The following is a 20610-nucleotide window of genomic DNA, read 5'->3' as shown; positions in this document are numbered from 1 at the left end:
AAAGGTTATCTGGAGCCAAAAACAACAACTCATCTGAGCCACTGCCTACTTCCCCATGACACCAATCTGTCTTATTGCCCTAGGCACTGCCACCGAGCATCGCCATATGAAGATTAAAAAAAAGCCAGGAGACAGCTGGTGCCTCGTCATTAACACTTCCTTGTTCTGAGTGTTTATGCTTCTAAGTCAGTGGCAAAGTGTGTTTGCAATTGTTGTAAAATACATATATGATGGAATGTCCTAACAAACTGTTACACACATGCAACCTAAAACACCTCCAAATTTCTTAAAAAAAAAAAAAAAGAAAAGCTCATGTTGTCTACATCATTGCAGCTTCGCAGGTAACCGGAGGCAGAAAGTACTTCAACTTCCCCTTAAAGGAACCGCTCCAGTCCAAAACTAACTTGTTCCTTGGTTTTCACTCAAAACTGTTATTCAGGTGTTGGAAAACGTGACAAAGCCATTAATGAAATTTAAGCTCGACATCTTGCAAATGTAGCATATAAAATTGCCGGAACCTGTGAGCTTTTTTACCATGATATCTTCTCTACCTTGTCTGTGTGCTAGCAGTGTGCTCTCCACACTGCCAGTGGCAGACAAAAAGCGTTACATGGTTCTCAATCACCGACGTTGAGACATTTCGTTGGCAACAAACTGAAAATATAACTAGCGGAATTTTCAGTTTATAGGGGTGATTTTGGGACCAAATTTTCACCATTTCAATTTTGAACTTTTGCAATATGACTCAAAATCTGCCAACAAGCTCTCTGCATCAAAGACATGCTTTCTTAGGAGCGAAGTAGTCTTCTAAGGCTGGATCATAATCTATCGTAACTAGCAAAATACAATTTTGAGGGAAACTGCAACGTTCCACCTTCAAACACCAGTTTTCTGCTGGCAATTTTACAGTGAGGACTTCCTTTCCAAACCCTAGAAAAAAAAAACTAAAAGGAAAATATACCTGTGGTAAATTTAGGAATCATTTGGGGGGGAGGGGGGGAGCTAGGCGTGAAGAGTGGTTGAGGTGAAGGGGCTGGATCATTCTGAGGAAATGTTTCAATCCCGGAACCCCTCCTCTGCCTACATTGCTGAACAATACCAAAGAGAAAAAAGACATGACAAGCTCACTCCAACGGTGACTAGGAGGGAGTTCTCTCGCATCTGCTGCAGAAACTCGATGGTGAGTACGTAGGCCTTGAAGCCGGACATCTGCAGCTGCCGGTTGATGTAGATCACGTGGCCCTCCACATCCCCGAGCACCAGCTGCCCACGCCCGCTCGAGCTGCATGTCACGCTCACGTCCTGCACAGTCACGTGACCGACTCAAAGCACTGCACACAGCGCACACAACCGGCGGAGGAATTGCTACAAAATATTTAAGGTGCAAGCGAAAAACAGTGTGTCCTTCAAAGTAACTGCCACCTTTAAACAGTAGGATTCTAGAAGTTCTAGTGCACAAAAAGGCACAGTCAGGAGTTGTACAGTCATGTCGCATTAATTTATGGATCCCATTAATATGAATACCCTGCTACATAAAAAGGATTTTGTGAATGAACTAAGGAAATATGTGCATTTTTGTCTCAATCTTATAAACCACTCACTTCATAGACCACTTCTTAGGGGAATGGGGGTGTCCATTTTAACGAGACATGATAGTAGAAGGAAAGCATACAAAACAAATTTTCGTTATGAACAGCGCCTGAAGCGCAAAATTGGTTGTGTGAATGCTGTTCATATGGAGGATTTTTGTTTGTATTTAAAGGCCGACGACCAGACTCGAGATTCTGCAAGGCAGAAGATCCTCCTCGTTATGGGAGAGGAGGAAACAAGCAACGGTAGACAGGGCAGAAGGGGGAGAGGAGGAAGCGAGTGAAAAGTGGAAAGCGCGAACTGGTCGTCGGCCTTTAAACCTGGGAACTCTCATCTCCACTAGAGATGGACAATTTGGCCAGTGGGGAACAATTCTGCTTATTGTTGTAGGCAAATGCTTGCACACAACAATTACTAACTAAATAAACTGTGAGATTTAAGTTGACTGCTTTATCACCTACTACAAACAGAAAGGCTCTTACAATGGTAATGAGGAAAACTAATGATGGGCAATATGCAAAATAGCAGCACCTCTAGTGGTTAAGGTGCACTCTGGGAGCAGGAGACTGTCAATAGGTGGTTTCGGTTTCGTCGAGTCATGGATCTGTCGTATTCTATCACCTCTGCACTGCCATTGCTCACGTCGTCAAGGATTGCTCTACACTTAAGTGCGATGCAGTAAGTACATTTTTCTTCTCGTCGCTACATATCAGAGACAGCGAATAAAGAAACAATTAGGATTCTGCTGACACAGAGACGGGGAACCAGTAAAAACGGCACAATGCCGAAGTCAAGTGAATGCAGATCGATGTACACAGAACACCATGCCAGCTCACTGCGTGCATTTGTTTGCAACCATGAGAGCAGCCAGAGACTAGTATTCCGGTTTTATAATACCCTTGATTTGCCGATCGCTATGGGCACACCAACACCACGACTGTGTTTTGATAATTCCCATGGCCAATTTCCTCACAGCGACTTAGTAAAAGGTGCATGTTTGCGTTGTAATGCATTCACGTACAGTGAGGTTCGTCATGTGCCACGTTAGCCTGATTGAAAATAGAGATTGGCGAAGCAAGGGTGTTATAAAACTGGAGTACTAGTCTCAGTAGGTTGCAAACAAATGCACGTAGTGAGCTGGCATAGCGTTCAGCGCACATCAATCTGTTTACTTTACTTTACCATTGCGGCAGTTTTGCTTGCTCCCCGTGCCAGCAAAATCGTAATTGCTTTGTTATTCCTGTGTTTCATATGTAGCGACGAGAAGATAAGGGTACTTACTGCATCGTGCATAAGTGTGGAGCAATCCACGACGACGTGAGCAATGGCGGTGCAGAGACAACAGCAGATGACAGATACAGAAATCCGGTGAAACCGAAACTACCCGCTGACAGTCTCCTACACCCAGAGTGCACTCAAACCACTAGGTGCACTGCTACGTTGCATATTGGCCATTGCTTCATGTGACAGTACCTTTCTTGGCTTCAGGATAGGAGGGTTCAAATTCCATTTAAACAAGGATGATTGCATAACATTCTCTGTTTCATGCATAACAGGCCATAGGCTTTCCACTTTCAACTGAAAAATGCTAATTAACATCCGTTGGTGTCAAAAGTGCAAAAATCGGCTAATGCCGAAAAACACCGATTTCCAAAAATTTTTGTTACAACTAGGACTTTTTTTGTTGAAACTCTCCCGTTTTAGAGCTGATATTTGATTTTTCATAGGACTTTCTCACTGATTATCACAGTTTCCCGGGTCCGTCCAAACAGATCACAGTAGTACACGGATATTTGAAAAATAAACAAATTCCAAACAAATCTACCGTTTTCCCTTATCAATAAACACCGGAAAATCTACACCTTTTGCATTACCCAGAACACCGTGAAAGATAGTGTATCGAGTGCTTAGCTTTGTCCAGTACCCTTTTTGTACAAGGTTTCGAGCAGATGAAATGCTAGCTAGCTGTTCACTTGTGCCAATGCCTTTCATTAGTACTGGCACAAGTTACCGTTCCTCATATTCCGCTACATATCATGGATGCGATGTAATTTAGGCACCATGTAGCAGGCATTTGGATCCCATTAAAAAGATCAAGCTGAATAAGGTCGAAGCTTTGCTGGAACAACTCTCAAGCTTTTTATTTCTTGAAAACAGCCTCAAAGTCTCATTTTCGTAGCTTATTTTTTATCCGGTTGATCTAAAAATACTTATTGGAAAACATATCTGGGCATTGCTTCTTCAGCAAATTAAGCCAGTCTTTGGTCCACAAATCAAGCAAAACGTCCCTGAGTCAGAGGTGAAATTGTACATGAATGATGAAAACTGAACATGTTGCTTCACTCGAGATAAAAAAAACCAGAGGATTACACGACTTGGATGTCTGATCATTTTGGGTGACAGAAGCAAGCAATCTGACCGCTGCTTGAAATCATCGCTTCACCTCCCATCAATTCAATCAGAAATATCAGCAACGACGGGGATTCAAGAATGATCAGCACATAATTGTAGTAAACGCTCTTCCGAACAAATAGATCGGATGTCTGTTGATACCAAGCGCACCCATTTCCCACTGAGTCACCAGTTTACATGTTTTATCACTCTCGGTCGACAGAAACTTACCTCGAGCTTCTCAAAGTTTTTATTGGTCTCGGGGTCCTTGACGACTTCCTTGTCGAAGAAGTTATACCGTCGCAACTGAAAAGCGCGATAGTTGTTTGATTAGTTCATATTGTTTTTAATAAGCTAACAAGCGTAATGATCAGCAACAACGATTCAATACGACAAGGAAGGGGGTGGGTCAGCACTCGAAAGAGTACTGCAGCTGGGAGAGTATCTTTGAGTCACCAGTCTGAGAAAACAAAAAAACCGGAATAAGCAGAAGATGAAAATCTCTCAGGTACTATATCGAAAACGTCAGAGCGAGGAAAGAGTAAGTCATATAATAAACAGAACGGTTCTTTCAACGCGATAGAATGATGGGCTCATGGTGCACATGAGCTCGCACTAGGTATCTGCGGCTTTTAGAAGCCCACGTGAAATGCAATTATAAGATACGAGTTCTTTGAATGCCAGTAAGCATTGGTCTCAATTACTTAATAAAAATTGGTGCGGTAAGCACCAGAAACGTAACGTAAACAAAAACTCCACGAAGGAGTACGCTCACCTTGAACGCCATTGCATTTTCGGTTTCACTGTCAGCCACTCGATGACGCTGTGGTCGCAGCATCGAAGATCATCATCGTTGTCTGCTGCCGAAAACCTTCAAAATAAATATTTCTCATTAACTAAAATATTTTGCTCCAAAAAACAATGATGATGCAAAATTACATGAAATATATATCTTCATTATAGGCACTGAACGTACGATAAACACAACGAGGGATAAACAGTCAAATTGTGTTTCGTTTTCAAGTTCTGAAAACTGAAACCAACATTGGTCGAAATGTTTCGACGCATTTCCTTTCCGTTGAAGCGCCTCAACAAACCTCAGATTGCACATGTAAGTGCAATTTCCGACTGTTCAAAACATTTACTTGTTAATAAATACACTCACTGGAAGAGTTAGTATTTCTAATAAATTGTCTTAAACTCTGCTGGCTCTGCTGGCGAGCGTTCAAAGAAACTGACGGCGACATCGCGACAGCTTAATCGGACCAAACAAAACAAAGAAACACATTATCGAACCTTAAGATGGTTCTCAAGACAATGCAGACACCCAAGGCGCCCAGATAACCCCGGTGCCGTCCTACATCGCGTTCTCTCAAGTGCTGGCCCCATTGTTTTGAGCGATAACGATTCCGAACTCCTTGTAAAAGGGAGGGGGAGGGAGGGGGGAGAGAAAGAAAAAAGAAGTAAAGTGACGTCGAACTATGGAAGCCCTTACTCAAAGCGTAAGAGCATCTATCGCTTCATATGAGTGCATAGAACAGTGCATTTCTCAGCGATGCCACTACAATCAGTGTTGATCAGTTCATCGTCTGGACTCTGGAGTTGCCTTCACTATTCCATTCAGCAAATACTGACTTCAGCGATAATCTCCCAGTGCGCTCATCATAAGTGAAAGCAGAAAAGGGCGCACTTTTTTCCTCTGTCACTAATTTTAATAAATAAAACATATCAGATGAGAAATTTAGCACTAGCTAAATTTCTCATCTACAGTTGGTCACCCAACCGTGGCAGACTAAACCCCCGCTGTCTAAACATCTAATGACTCTCTCTCTTTTGTTTTTCTTTCTTCTTCTTCTTCTTCTTCTTCTTCTTATTATTATTATTATTATTATTATTATTATTATTATTATTATTATTATTATTTTCGTGCATCTAGCTTGGATAAACAACGAAATTGTTACTATTAAATACCTATATGCCGGGGTCAAGATCTTAGGTATAACGGGACAATTAAAAAACAATATTAAGAAGATCCCAAAGCGATGATTCCATCCAACCATAGCATATGAATCGCGGCACCTATGACGTCACGCCAAGGGGCCTGATAGCAGCGCCACGCGCCTCTCGTGCGGCGTGTTTGCGGAACACGCGCGCGGGTGGGGACTTGGCCTCGCGACGGGTCGCTCCGTCGGCTCCGTCGCATTCGAGCGCTCGCTCCCCGCGTGAGCTCGCCGGAAAGTGTGCAAGTGTGCAAGGATTTCTCTCTGGGGGGCGCACGACGGCGCACCATGTGAGCGCCTCAACATGCGCGTTTGCACCACCAAGGCTGCTGCTGCCTTGCTTTGCGGTGTCACCATCGGACTCGTGCTCTGCTGTCGACCCGTGGGCGGAATTAGATGGCTGTAAGTGCTTTTCCTTATTATATTCCTGTCTGGATGAGTAAAAGAGTGGCAGCCTTCGAATGTCCCGCTCGAAAACTTGTGCGCGCAGAGCGACTTTGGGAATGCTGACAGGAGCGTTGCGAGCAGGCGGAGCGAGTGCGCACGTGTTCGTTCGAGGACGTCTTTCTGGGACGATCGCGGGTTGTTTAATTTGGAAGAAATGTAGCGCGTGTCATTGAGTTTCTTGTTTCTTTTCTAAATAGACCCAACGTCATTTTGACTCGCTTTCTTTGGTTTAGAGTCAGTAATGCATGCTTAAAATGATTTACTCTACCGGTGTCGTTGATTGACAAATATTTATGCAAACATGCATTTTATGTTGGTAAAAATAGATTCTGACCGAGTTTCTAACGCCAATATATATTTTAATTATTTCGGTACTGGCTGTTCGTAATTCGTTCTTATTTCCTTATACGCGCGTTTGCAATAAATTTAAGAAATAATAGTAATATTAAGGAACCATTTCTGCACTTGATGGCACCGCTTATATATAGTTCGTGGCAATTTTTACGTCGCATTTTCTACGCTTCTAACAGAGATACTCTAATTAATATCTCAAGCCCGAGGGCATACTTCGACCGAATACTTTGTTTCTGAGAGCACTCGCGAGAGAAAGTCGGCGTTCAAAGCCTCGTGCCCGTGGCTCCCACGAGCCGCCGTACACCTGTAGACACAAACGGAGATTCTGGCAATTATTTTGACGAGTTGCGTCCATTCTAAGGATTAGTAAGATATTCTTCACAATCGTGAGCCGAAAACATAATCTCGACGTAAATCACCTTGGTGAAGATGAACGACCGGTGCACCTTCGTTTTTCCAGCTCCGATCTTTTATTAATACTGTAATGTCCGGTCGCAAATACCGTTTAGTTAACCATTGTTGTTCACCATTTGCATCTCTTGGTTAGGGGACCCCTAGGTGGCTTCCTTGTCATGTTGAAAGCGATACCGTGATTGTTTCTACTCGGTTCCGTGTCGGTTTCGTTGAACACAGTCATGTCTCAGTACAATGGACCCCATTTAATAGGAATACCCCGATACGCGGAGAAAATGTTTTCGAGGGGACAGACTGGGCAAACGCGTGTATTTATTTCTCGTGATCATAGACGACTCACATCATGGGCGATTTCAGAGTTAAACAGAGCGGTTTCTATTAACGAGCCGTCACTGTATAACCCATGATACCGAGCTCGTAATAAGCTCCGCGAATGAAAGCATGCGCTAATGAAGAAAAACAAACGAGCGCTGAAGCGATACAGGGCATCGAGGAAGTGCTGATAAAGCATATCAGGTTGGGTGTGGGAAGGGAGCAGGAGAGATGACGTCACTGACCGACACGAAACGTATTCATTGAGAGGATGCCGTAGCGGATTTACCTGACTTGTTCGGACGTGTCTGAAGGGACGAGGCCTGAGGGACCTGGTGCAGGTATGCCGATGTATACCGCTTTCTATTCTTTATCACCGTGGCTAATGAACTCTCGCTGTAGGGTATTACTTTCACCCGACCACTCACCAAATACAAGCGTTCAGTTATCTGTTTAGCAATCACGGCCAGTGTGAGGCGGGTGTGCCGTCGGCTTTTGATACGGGTCTAAAAAGAAAAGAAAAAAAAAAGAACATTTTTGACGTGTCGCTAGTTTATTATCGCCAAGCTCCGCCAATTTGTGTTTATTACATTTCTGTTAACTATAGTTTAAAAATTTGCTCCCAATGTGATTTAACTTTTTTTTTTTTTTATGTTACTAGTATCTCGTCTCATTTATCTACACTTTCCCTCGAACTGCGACAGTAATACGTTGTAGCTCTTAGCAATTTGAGTCAGAAAAAAAAAAAAATAAAAAAAATAAAAACACACGTGGAAACGCACCCAGAACTCGTGCATAAGTGATATCGTTACGGTATTAAAGTTAAATTTTTTCTTGTTGTTTTCGTGCCGATTTTTTACGGCGCCGCCGTAAGCAGAACGACTACTTATTACTACGGAGCAAGCATAACTTTGTTTTCGTTAACTTTTATATCTGCTTTTCGTAGCCATTGGGATTACATTGAGTCGGTGTCTATTCTATAGTTAGGCTAGCACCTTTTTCTAGGTGTTGGCATGTTGGCGCGTTATACATCTCCAACAAAAGAAAAAAGTGATATTCGCACAATGTAGATAATACGCTATAATTGTTCCTAGGTTATATTTGTTTATTTGTTTTCGTTGTCAGTTTACAGTTCGATTAAAGATTACCGGAATTCAAGTCTGGCGAGACCTAAATTTGGCGAGCGCGTATGGAGATATCCTCGCATGCGTTTTGGGGTATTTTCAGAAAAATTTGGACCGCTTTTTGTTTTGTTTTTATAGCCAAACAGTGTTCCACTTGATCTGTCTGGTGTGTATATGATAAGGCGTTCCTTGAAGTCCTTTTCTAAAAGTTTATTCTTTTAAGAAACAGCACGTTGCCTCGGGAACTTTATTCCGCGCGACCATGTATTGGCGAGACACCATACAGCAAGGCCAAACACAGATATCGCATGATCATCATTAACGTTGATTTTTTTTTTCTGGTTGCGCGTTTTGCAGTATTAGTTTACCTCGTATCAGTTCTCCGGAACCTTGTGTATCCATATATCTGTGTCCTTGTACGCAAATATATACCGAGTCAAATTTAAAGCCAGTCGTATTTCTTCGAAACGTTTTTGGCCTCATCTTATGTTTTTTCCTTCATTAACGATCAAAAACCAGCCTTTTTTTTTTTTCTTGTGACGCAAGCGTGGCTATTTCATGCACGCACCCCATTGCACGTGCCATAGTTGCGTAGTAATACACTTCCCTTCACACCGAGTCCGCGCACAGCCGACCAACTGAACTCACCCCCTGGCGTCAGTCCAGTGCGGTGGCGCTGTTATCGGTAGTGCGCATGCCCAGACGCTTCACTCCTCCCGAATTTGGTTTCTGCGCAAGCGCAGTGCCCACACCTGGTGTGGGCAAACCGGGCAGTCCCCAAAAGTGCATCGTCACGACGCTCGTCGTCTTTGTACGGTTGCTTACCCGCGGGTTCATCTAATTACGCTCAGTAAATAATCCGCGATCCTGCAATGGTCTGCGATCCCTCCCCCCCCCCCCCCCCCCCTTTTTTTTTTCCTTTGCGTGGTTTGTTTAGTTGTTTATACAACTTTTGGCCTAATCAATGCACTTTTGGACCTAATTAGTTGGCTACGTCGGATCGCGGCATCGGCCGAGCTCCGACTCGGTGCGAAAGGGCACATAATTCAATTATACACTTTCCGGGTAATTTGTACATGTAATCGTTTACCTCGGACCAGGTGTAACTGTAGTTAATTACTTTCGGCTCAGCATAATTGTAAAATCTGAATTACAATTGCAAACATTTTTTTTAAAATTATTATTATGTTCGTACGCTGTATAGTTCGGTTATGCTACAGAAGCGGTGGGAGGACTATAAAAGCTCTGGGCTCTCTGCGTCGGTGCTCTTCTGCCAGTTCGCGGGGATTTCGAAGCGCTACAAAGATGGCACCCGTGAGCGTCGACCGTGTACCAGCTGACTGTTATAAAGCCTGGACGGCACGAGAATATATATATATATATATATATATATATATATATATATATCGAGAAATACTGTTGCGCAGAATGACGAAAAATGCGTAGGAAAGTAAACGTACCTCGAAGCTTTTCGTGCAGTTTTATTACATATAGGTCGAAAACAAAAAAACAAAAAAAAAAAAAAAAAAAAACGTGCGTCTACTTTTTTGCACAAGACTCGGAGAGCCAATCGCCGCAACTTACGGAGGCAGCTCAGCGAATGACGATGCCGAAACACATGTTTAGACGAAAAAACGCAGTCTGAGTTGTGGCATTAAGCAACGCAAAACGTCATACTTGCATCGCTTAATGTCACAACTCAGACTGCGTTTTTTTGGTCCAAACATATGTTTCGGCATCGTCATTCGCTGAGCTGCCTCCGTATGTTGCGGTGATTGGCTCTCCGAGTGTTGTGCGGGAAAGTAGACGCATGGGATTTTTTTAAATTTTTTTTATAGTGTATAAACTAGCCATCTTCTGAATCCATCAATTTTGGTAAACCGTCCTCCTGTCGGAGATTTGATTCGAGTATTCCCTGGTAGGCGACCTGTATGAACAGAGGGGGCCTCTAGAAACGGGAGGGAAAAAAAAAAAAGTGGCGGTTACAAGTAATTATAGTAGTTTCAAAAGTAATGAGATAACTCTCGCGATTACTGCCTAATACATCTAATTGAACCATTATAACTTTAAAAGGTTTTTGATTACAAGTAATTTGATTACTCGTAATTAGAATACCATACAAGCCTGCATATAGCGCAACTGCGAAGTCTTGCATTGTCAAAGAGAAAAATCTAAATTACAGTATTTGAATTCGATGCGTACGTATACTATGATATTCAAAATTCATGCACGCGCACTAGGGGGGGGGGGGGGGGGGGGTACACGCTCAAAAGGGGGGCACAGACACAAAACGGGGTACACGAATTGCGTACACATAATGAACATATTCGAAATTCGCACACAAACACACACACAAATACACACATACACAGACACACACACAAATAAAAACAATGAAGAATATATTTCTATACTTCAATGCAACGTTAGGCATTATGCAAGGGGGTGCATAGATTGTTAAACGTAATTAACATATTCAAAATTCACGCACACACAAAAAGAAAAACAACGAATACATTTCTAAGTTTCAATACAACTCTCTAATCTCTTGTATAAAAACAACGTCATGAGGAACCGAGATTAGCTCCTCTGAAAGTTAATTCGCCTCCCTAATAGATTTTTTTTTTTTTTTTTTAAGATTTAAAAAGCTCGAACAAAACAGAGACAATGAAGGCACAAAGACGACAGGATGGGTGGTAACTCGACTGAGTTTATTAGAAAAAAAACATCGTCACTTATATACACAACACCTTTTGCCACACCTGCAATAAAACCAATCACCACTTTCACAGGCAGCTATCTAGAAAAGTTACTTCTTTTTGGAGCAGAAAAAGAGAAGACATGTTAATGCAATTGTCATATTTCCATTTGATGTAAAACGCCTCTATCATCTGTCTCTCGGGTATATCTTTTGCTTTTTTTTATTGTCCTTGTTTTGTTTGCGGTTTTTAAACCTTCTTAAATCAGTATGAACCAGCTCGGCCAAACCCAAGTTTCAATCCCAATAGTTCGAACCAAATATGAAGAAGAAAAACAGTCAGATGCATAACGAAACTCTGCCACTTTTTTCGAGTGATCCAATCTTGCAGATACACGATGCGGGTCTAATATATGCAAACTTAGTTCAATACCTGTCCTTCTACGGTACACTGTGTGAAAAAGAAAATATTCAACTTGAAACATCTTCTCCAATGTTTAAGCTGACCTAACCTAATCGATTTCTTATTTCTGCACAACTTGTGCATAGGCGGTAATCTCCTGTCACAAACCGTAAAGGGGCACTGACACGTCAAAATATATATTCGTTTAATATCCGCCGAAACGATTGAAAACGATGAGTGGATATTACCCTCAAAATTCGAAACTTGGGAGTTCAGTATTTCCGAAGTAAAAAGCAATTTCCAAATGCCGAATTTGAAGTTCCCGCGCGATCCGCGCACAGTGCAGTGACGTCAGATATTGAGCCGTCCTGCGAGTCGAGTTTCTCCGACGCCTCCGAATCGCCGCCAACCAAAGTGTCGTGTTCGCCGGCGTCCCGCGAACAGTCGGTTTCCTCCGTGCGTGCCGCCTATCGCGCTGCTAGCAGACGATGCTTGACTTTTTAGTTTGGAGTACTTTTAGGGACCTTTCAGCGATCCCGAATTCTTTGAAACGGTGTGAGGTCGAAGCGAACGCGCTGTGGACTTTTGTGAGCGACGTGAGGGACCACGTCGCGCCGGTTCTGCATGAAAGGCTGCTCCGGCGGAGTTACAGCCGAAGCTACGATACACTAACACCTAATTCAGTTGTTTTGACCGATTGACTATTTCATTTACGATGTCTGAGGGGTCGTTGGGCATTTAAAAAAGACCACTTCGTACGATTCTCCGACTCACCGATCATCCTCTGCTACATGCGGCGAGCGCCGCCATGTTTTCTGAGGGAGGATAAAAAGCGCCAGGAGGCGACATGGCGACATCACACCGGACTCCGATTTTCGGTTTTTCAAAAAGAAGGGCCGGTGTGCGTTCGCAATTGGATTAAAAAACACGTTTTACGAATGCCGTTATTAAATGTTACAGAAATGTCCTTACAAAGCTTCTTAATTTCATAATATTTTACGTCACAAATCAAAAGAAGCGAGGAGGTGAGGAGCGGGAGAGAAAAGCGCCAAAAATAAAAAAGCGCGCACGCGCGTGGGTAAATTTTTTTTATGACTACAATTTGCAGTGTTTTCTTTTTTTTTTTTTCTTCTTTTTTTTAAGACGTTTGGGGTGTCAGTGCCCTTTTAATGTCTGATTCTGGAACTTTCTCCAACTTTTGTCACCTTGGTAGCGTTGAGGCGGGTCCCAGGTGGCACGCATATTCTTGAATTGATCTGATAAAAAAAGAGGTAATAATAATAATAATAATAATACCAATAATAATAATAATAATAATAATAATAATAATAATAATAATAATAATAATAATAATAATAATAATAATAATAATAATTTTTATTGCACGTGCCTCAAATTCTTGAAATACAATTTCGGGGCCGTCAAAGTCCTAAAGACTTGTACGACTGGTCCCACTCATAAAAAAATATATATATATATATATATATATATATATATATATATATATATATATATATATATATATATATATGTATATATATATACAAAAAAAAACACACATAAAGTTAAAAAAATTTATAAAAGAGTTTGAGAAAGATTGTTAAAGAGGAAGAATTGTGGATCGCATGCACAACATCTGTAGAAGAACAGTCTTGCTGGTTCATGATGTCAATTCATAATGGAGCATGCACACATACAGTAAAAAAAAGATACAAAAGAGAAAATTTGTTAAAGAAGAATTGTGGATAATAATAATAATAATAATAATAATAAACTTGTATTCAGGACACATTCATGAAAGCACACAAGAGTGCGGGGGCAATCAAAGTCAACAATGGCTTGTGTGATACCGCCCAAAAAATTATAGAAAAAAAAAATACACGTCCACGAACAAAGCAGTGCTATGTTTGTAGCACACATATTAGTAGAACAAACCAGAAAAGTTTGGAATGTACAAAACTGAATGGCTAATTATGCTTATACTACACACATACTAAGAAATAGGTGTACCTTCGGCGACATTTCATCCGAGTAGGTTAACCGCCGAATTCAGAAACCTCACTCAAACTACACTCCAACTGAAGGGCCCCTCCACTTCCTCGAGGAAGGTGCGAGGGCCGGCGCTGGCCAATCGCGACGGCGGATCCGTCCTCGCGATTGGCCAGCACCGGCCCTCGCGCCTTCCTAAAGGAAGTGGAGGGGCCCTTCAGTTTGAGTGTAGTTTGAGTGAGGTTTCTGAATTCGGCGGTAAGTCTTAGCATTCTCTCCAGTTGACGCAGTGAATTCGCTTGCAGAATTTCGGAAAGCCGATTATTAAAGAGTTCAGGCACGTAAAATTCGCGTGTATACCGTCCATATCTTGTTCGGGCGAAATGTATCTCGAAAGTCTTTTGAAAACGAAGCGAACGAAGGACAACGTTTTTTCTTTTGAATAGATCTGTCCAAAAGTAACGTAAGACAACAGTTTGAATCAAAAGTGTTCGGAGACGGGGAAATTTTAAATGTTGAAGGAGATCAGTACCATCGGGATGATGCATGTCATAAGAAACACTTTTCAAAATATTTTACAAAATGCAGTCAATTTTCTTATGCCAGAAGCCGGAAAAGTTTCCAAACACCGTAACGCCACATCGTAACACACTATATGCAAGAGCATGGGTGATTAGTCTACAATTACTCCTCAATTTTTTACAGAGGGCCGTGAGTTGAGCATTCCAAGTTAAACCGCAGTCGAACAAAATTCCTAAGTACTTTACATATTTAACATAAACTAAAGGAGCGCACTTGCAAGATACACAGTTTGAGTTATGTAATAATAATAATAATAATAATCAGTGTTTACTATACTTTCCACGAAGAACCGATCGGTCTTAGGACTGGCAAACTTAAAAAAAAAAAAGGAAAAACACACACATACATAGGAGCGCAGAATGGGAACATAGTTTACCATCCTGAGACTGAAAATATTAACAAGGGAAATCAAAAGCACAAAACAGAGACATCCCCAGGTGTGAGAGAAAAAAACAAATACTTAGATATCGTACTGACAACATCAACCCTTTGACTGATCAGCCCTTTTCTTGCAGGAGGAGGTTTCGAACAGTGTCTCCGAACTTGCTCCCGCATGCAGTTAAAAATATCAATTGTATCAGTGTAGCGGTTATAACACTCAGCCGATCTTTGGATCGGGTTTGAGTGGCTAAAATGTCGAGCTATATAAAAGTATCATTGAAGCCGTGTAGGCACACGTGGAGCTCTAAGGCTAATTTCGGACAGAAGGCTGGGAGGGTTAATCGAACCGTGCAGGATCTTAAACAAAAACAACAGATCTGCCTTCACCCCACGCTGCTGCAGGCTCAACAAGTTGACGAGTTGCGAGTTACACCCAACGTTTAAACAAGGATCACCTTTCTCGAGGTAACGTCTAAAGATGGAAATAGATTTGTTTTGGACTGGCTCAACAGATAAACTGTTAGTTTTGGAAATGCCGTTCCAAACAACCGTGGCGTACTCTAGCTGGGATCTAACTAAAGAACAGTACAGCGTGAAAGAAGCGAACGGGCTTTTGAATTCCTTCGTTATGCGAGCCGCGGCACCTAACGTGTGCAAGGCCGATTGAACCACTCTGCTGACGTGAGTGTCAAATCTCAAGGTTAAATAAAATACTACAACAAGCAATACTACTGCTACTACTCTTTATTTTCATGTACCCAAAAACAACCCGAAGGTCTTCGCTTTGGTGCACAAAGAACGAGTAAACGCCAAATTAACACAAAACAAATAAAACACACATCACAGATAGGTAGCGATCCCTTGCAATTGCTTGCGGTAAACAGACAAGTCACTGAATATTTCAATACCTGGATTGTCAAAGCGATTGAATAGTGATTGCATGCGTGACAAGGTTGAAGATCTGCAGATGGTATTGACATAAGAAGTAAATTGGTTCCTATTCAAACGGAAGAGGACATGGATTTTAACATCGAATAAAAGCGAATCATTAATGTTTGTTTCACGCTGCGTGATGTACTTTGAATGTTCCTCCGGACATAGTACAACATTTTACGAGCCTTGGCAAGAGTATAATCAATGTGACCATTCAATATTAAATTGGGCGGAAGATAAACCCCCAGGTACTTATAGCTCTCTACACGTCCAAGCATTACATTTTTTTTTTTTCAGTTCATATGCAGTTGGGAAAACTATACCCCGTGAAGAACACATATATTTACATTTTTTTTTAAATATATTTAAGCTCCTTTCGCAGCGGTCGCACCAACTTCTAAATCGTCCTGAAGTACAGAAGCACCCGCGTTACGTTCAACTATTCTCTATACTGCACAATAGTCCGCAAATAATTTAACATTAGATTGCACACCTTCACAAATATCATCGATAAATCTAAGAAATAACACATCACACTTCCCTGCGGTATTCCTGAGCTAATTCACGAAGATTTTGTGGCCTTTCAGTACGACACATTTCTGGCCCAATACTATACATTACTATAGTTTAAGTCGGTCATTTAAAACAACTTATTTTGAACTTGAGTCCGAGTGCTCGCTCGGACTATTAATGATACTTTACTTTAAATTGGGGCAGTAAACAGAACATTAACCATTTTAGTGTTACTGCAAAATAATAAAGCAAAACCGTGCACTCAGAACTGGCGGTCTTTCCTGCAATCACTGAAGCTGATAAAACAAATGCGCAGAACTTCCAATGTAGACTGACAAGAAAATGACAATAGCATTTTAGTGCGAAAAAAAAAAGATGTCGTTACATGTCATCATCATTGAAGCCGGTCGCTTTCTAAAAGCTAAGGCCTATTTGTAGCTAATTACTGTTTGTGCTCTAGTAATTATAATTTTATATTGTTTATGTTCTAATCTAATTATAATTTTAACTGCTTTTGGAGCAAAATAGTTGCAATTGTAATTAAATGAAATTTCTGAGGTACGCAGGAAGTGACAAAAAATTATCCGCATTCTGACTGTAGAATTGATTTGAATCAAAACATTTTCAAACCCTCGCACGTCACATGGGTTGTCGCAAAGCAATAGTCTTGGCTGATTTGCAAATTATCTGTCACATCATCTACCGCCCCTCGTCTATCCGTCAGAATAAGTTAACATGTACGCTTAATGTCGCCACCAGTCCTGGACGCGGACGAATGTCCCGCTCCGTCTTTCTGGCTCACACTTGTCCGTCCTTTTTTGAATTGCTGTACCCATCCAAACACACTTTTTTTTTTTTGCAACAAAAACTTTTTTTTGTAGTGTGCACAAAACACGGAGGTAGGAAGCTTCTGGAGGTGGCATGACACCACCAGAGGTGAAGCCAGAAGTGTGGAGGCACAAGACCACAACGATGACCAAAGCCACAGCTGTTTTAGTCGCTCTTTTGGGTGACCAAAACAGCTATGGCTTTGGTCACCGTCGGGGGCGTGTCCCTCCATACTTCTGACTCCACCTCTGGTGGTGTCATGCCACCTCCAGAAGCTTCCTACCTTCGTGGCATAAAGTCTTCAGCAAATATCGCCACCGGACACACCCTCAGACCAAAAACAAAAGAAAAACAATGAAATGGCTCCTGTTTTTTTTTTCTTTTTTTATTAAAAAAAATTACATAAAAAGGATTTTTTTATATATTTTAAAAATGATGCTGTTCAATATTTGAAAACTTTTAGGTGTCTTCAAGATAAAGCAAAAAAAAAAGGCCTTTATTTTATATAAATACAATAAAAACTGCCCTTCAAGCGTAAGCGCACTTGTTGTTTATAAAACTGATAAACATCTGTACTTCAGATTTTCTAAAATCACGGTAAGCAGGGATCGTGTCTTGATAATGTGCCGTAAGTTTTTCTTGTTCCTGCCCATATTATGGACGAACGTTTTACGGGCACACATTCACTGTGGAAAGCACGTTAAAGAGCTCAAGTTAGAAGTCGTTAAATTTACGGCAAATACCCATGTGACCCTTTTTATGCTCACTGACTTCCTGCTAAGGAGCATCCATGTCAGCAGTTAGACATTTTTATAGTAATAATCGAATGAACTCATTTCACATCAGGGCATGATCTACTGACCCACGAAAAGAAAAATTAATACACCACTGTTGGGAAGTACCTTTAAGGTACTACTTCAAGTAGGTTTAGAAAACTTGTACTTTACTTGAAGTTACATTCTCTGTGTATATATATGTTTTCTGGTACTTTCCGAGAAGAGTACAACTCCTGACTTCAAAGTATATTTCCCAAATTTGGTCTTGTTATATTTGTATCACAAAATGATGCTTTGCCGATTCTGAAGAAATATTGGAATATATATTATTTTCTCATCAGAAACGCGAGCAGACAACGCATCGTTCTGTTTGTACTGGGGGATGCAATCCCGCAGCATTTCGAGCTCTTGCTATACCTCTCACTCGGTCAGCGCAAGAGAGGATATTAACCCCAACCAACCAACCAACCAAAATCATTAGGAGAGGACACTCCTCCATAGGGGCATTATTTGTGGAAGCTATGGGGCTGACGTCATGCTCTCTCCTATCCAATATTTGCCGCCATTTCCGAAAATGGCTGATGCACCCCCGATCACCCCTGGTGCAATACCAGTGTTGTAGGCGGTACCGAAACAAAGTAATGAAATACGTTACTCGTTACTTGCAAATAGAAAGAACGCGTTACCATCCTGCGTTACCTAAAAATAAAAGGAACGCGTTACCGTTACTGTTTTCGATAAAGAGTAACGCACGTTACTTTTGCAATACTTTTTTATTTTAGGAATTTACAAGTTTTACTGTTTTGATGTTACAGGTATGCATAAGCGCCATATTTCAAGAAACATTATCTTTACGCAGAAACTGAACATATTGACATATGTTTTTACGGTTTCACCTAAATACTCACGAGAAAAAAGCAAGGATAAACACACACACACACAAAAAGATCTTCACATGGTTTGGCGCCTAGAAACGCGGAAAAAAATCAAGTGTAATTTTTTTTAGAGCTTGGTAAGAAAAGTAACCAGTAACTGATTTACGTTATCTGTTACTCGAAATAAGTAACGTAAGTACATTGCCCGTTAATTACTGTTTTGAAAATGCAACGAGTACGTTACTCGCTACCAAAAAAAAGTAACGCGTTACCTGTAACGACGTTGCTTATAATGCGTAACCGCGAACAAGGGACAATACATACTAAGAGAATACACTGCAGAGGGAAATGAAAGGGCATCATAAGAGATTGTGTTAAAAATTACTTGTACTTTACTTTGAGAGTACATTGTATTTATAGTTTTTTGAAGTATGTACATTGTACTCTGTGTTCTTCCTATTTTACTTGAAGTACCTAACCTCTCATTTACTTTGTATTACTTTACTTCGAGTACGTTTTAGATTAACTTTACCCAACACCGGAATACTGTATAGCGTCCCATTTCATCGCAAGGTCCGTCCTTGGAAATCCCTGGTACTTTTCGATGTTCACGTTACAGATTGTTTCGACTTCTCTAGCGTAATTCACTTTTGTATTGTATTTATTTAGGCCCATCTGTTTTGATACGTTTAATAGCCAGCTACGTTAACAGAGACCCTTTATAGTCTGAATTTTGAGGGCGATTATTGAATGTATTAGTATGCATCCTACGTCCTCACTCTTTGTCTCGTAATTGACATTACAGCTGTTTGAAATTCACGCGGAGTGCCAATGCGTTGGAGTCCTCAATTCTTACAACAGCTCAGAATTCCCGAGAAGCTCTCGAGCGGTCAAGCTCGCAATTGTTTGCCACTGACACCATTTTGGGGGAAGCGAATAGGTAAATTGAGAATTGTCATGTCGCATTCGCTAAAATTTCGGCACGCAGGACTAAAAAAGACTTTGCAGGACTTGTTCTTTGCTGGTTATTTTGCCCAGCATTAAAAGGGGGCGGGGAGGGGGGGGGGGGGGGTGTGCAACGATTTCCGGACTTTGTCCAAAAATTTGTGGAAGTTGCCCCCTGACACTTCTGAAGTAAGAAACAGAAAACCGATTTCGCCTGCGTGCCCTAATTGTTGTGTAAAAAACAAAAAAACAAAACAAAGATAAATATTGGCATTTTGGCACCCCTCAACTCACTCCCAGCCTTCAGGGTCACAGCTGGTCCTCCTCCTAGTGACGTAATTCGGGGTGCCGTGTAGGTTCCTGTGTGCTCTCTCGGAAGACACTTCCTCTCCCTCTCTCTGCTGACATTAGCGGGCGTTATGCTGCAGCTTAGAGCCGAGCGATGTCACGTAAGCTTCTCGCCGTAGTTCCTTCGGCTGCCACTCGCGGCTGCAGGTGGGGGAAAAAGCTCGACTTTTGCTTTGCGATTATGCAGCGGAATCGAGAAGACAAGCATATCTTTCAGGACATTACGACGATCATGTTCCAACTAAAATTGTCATGACGGTTATGAAGCTGGCATGAGCTGACGCTGTGTTCAAGCCAGCACCACGAGAACAGGTGTTGGGTCACTTATATATATGATAACTTCAGCATGCCAAAGCGCAGAAATTATTAATACAAACCTGGTCCAGATAAAAAAAAAATACACAGGCACGCATTGTCCCGAAACACCGAAGCTACGGACTCACATATGCAAGCATATAAAGACTAAACCGAGGATGTTAGGCGAAAACTGCGCACCTTGAAGACATTCGGGTGTGAGCGATTCCGTTGCGACTCCATACGTTCCACTGCGACACGCTGCGTGAACCTGGCGGCTACCGTGGCAAACATCTCGTCATAAGCGGACACGAGCGGTCGTGTTGCAGTCGGTCGCAATGGAGCGCGAATTTCTGAACCAGCTTTTAATCGAACCTGCGAAACCTTCAGTATAAGGACCCGCCATTCTTCCC

At 41.6% G+C, this 20610-nt stretch overlaps 2 protein-coding genes across 3 annotated transcripts in view; one reads left to right on the top strand and one right to left on the bottom strand.

The window, feature by feature from the left end:
• Positions 1-4842, bottom strand: part of LOC115328380 (vacuolar protein sorting-associated protein 11 homolog) — a 60735-nt gene extending 55893 nt beyond the window's left edge. The window contains exons 1-3 of the mRNA XM_029989577.4: positions 4757-4842; positions 4213-4287; positions 1129-1302 (exon numbers count right to left, since the gene is read on the bottom strand). Coding sequence (XP_029845437.1) covers positions 1129-1302; positions 4213-4287; positions 4757-4819 — 312 coding nt within the window. The 5' untranslated portion in view covers positions 4820-4842. The remainder of the gene's footprint in view (positions 1-1128; positions 1303-4212; positions 4288-4756) is intronic.
• Positions 4843-6114: 1272 nt separating this feature from the next.
• Positions 6115-20610, top strand: part of LOC8052220 (protein Wnt-4-like) — an 80015-nt gene continuing 65519 nt past the window's right edge. The window contains exon 1 of one of the 2 annotated variants that reach the window (XM_002435998.4): positions 6115-6383. In XM_002435998.4, coding sequence (XP_002436043.2) covers positions 6286-6383 — 98 coding nt within the window. In that variant the 5' untranslated portion in view covers positions 6115-6285. Of the gene's footprint in view, positions 6384-7807; positions 7850-20610 lie in introns of those variants that run through there. The other variant, XM_040208698.3, reaches the window with a different exon arrangement.

This window comes from Ixodes scapularis, unplaced genomic scaffold, assembly GCF_016920785.2.
Source record: "Ixodes scapularis isolate PalLabHiFi unplaced genomic scaffold, ASM1692078v2 PGA_scaffold1__304_contigs__length_218370807, whole genome shotgun sequence".
NCBI classification, from domain to species: domain Eukaryota; kingdom Metazoa; phylum Arthropoda; class Arachnida; order Ixodida; family Ixodidae; genus Ixodes; species Ixodes scapularis.
This window is presented reverse-complemented; position numbering and strand designations above follow the sequence as displayed.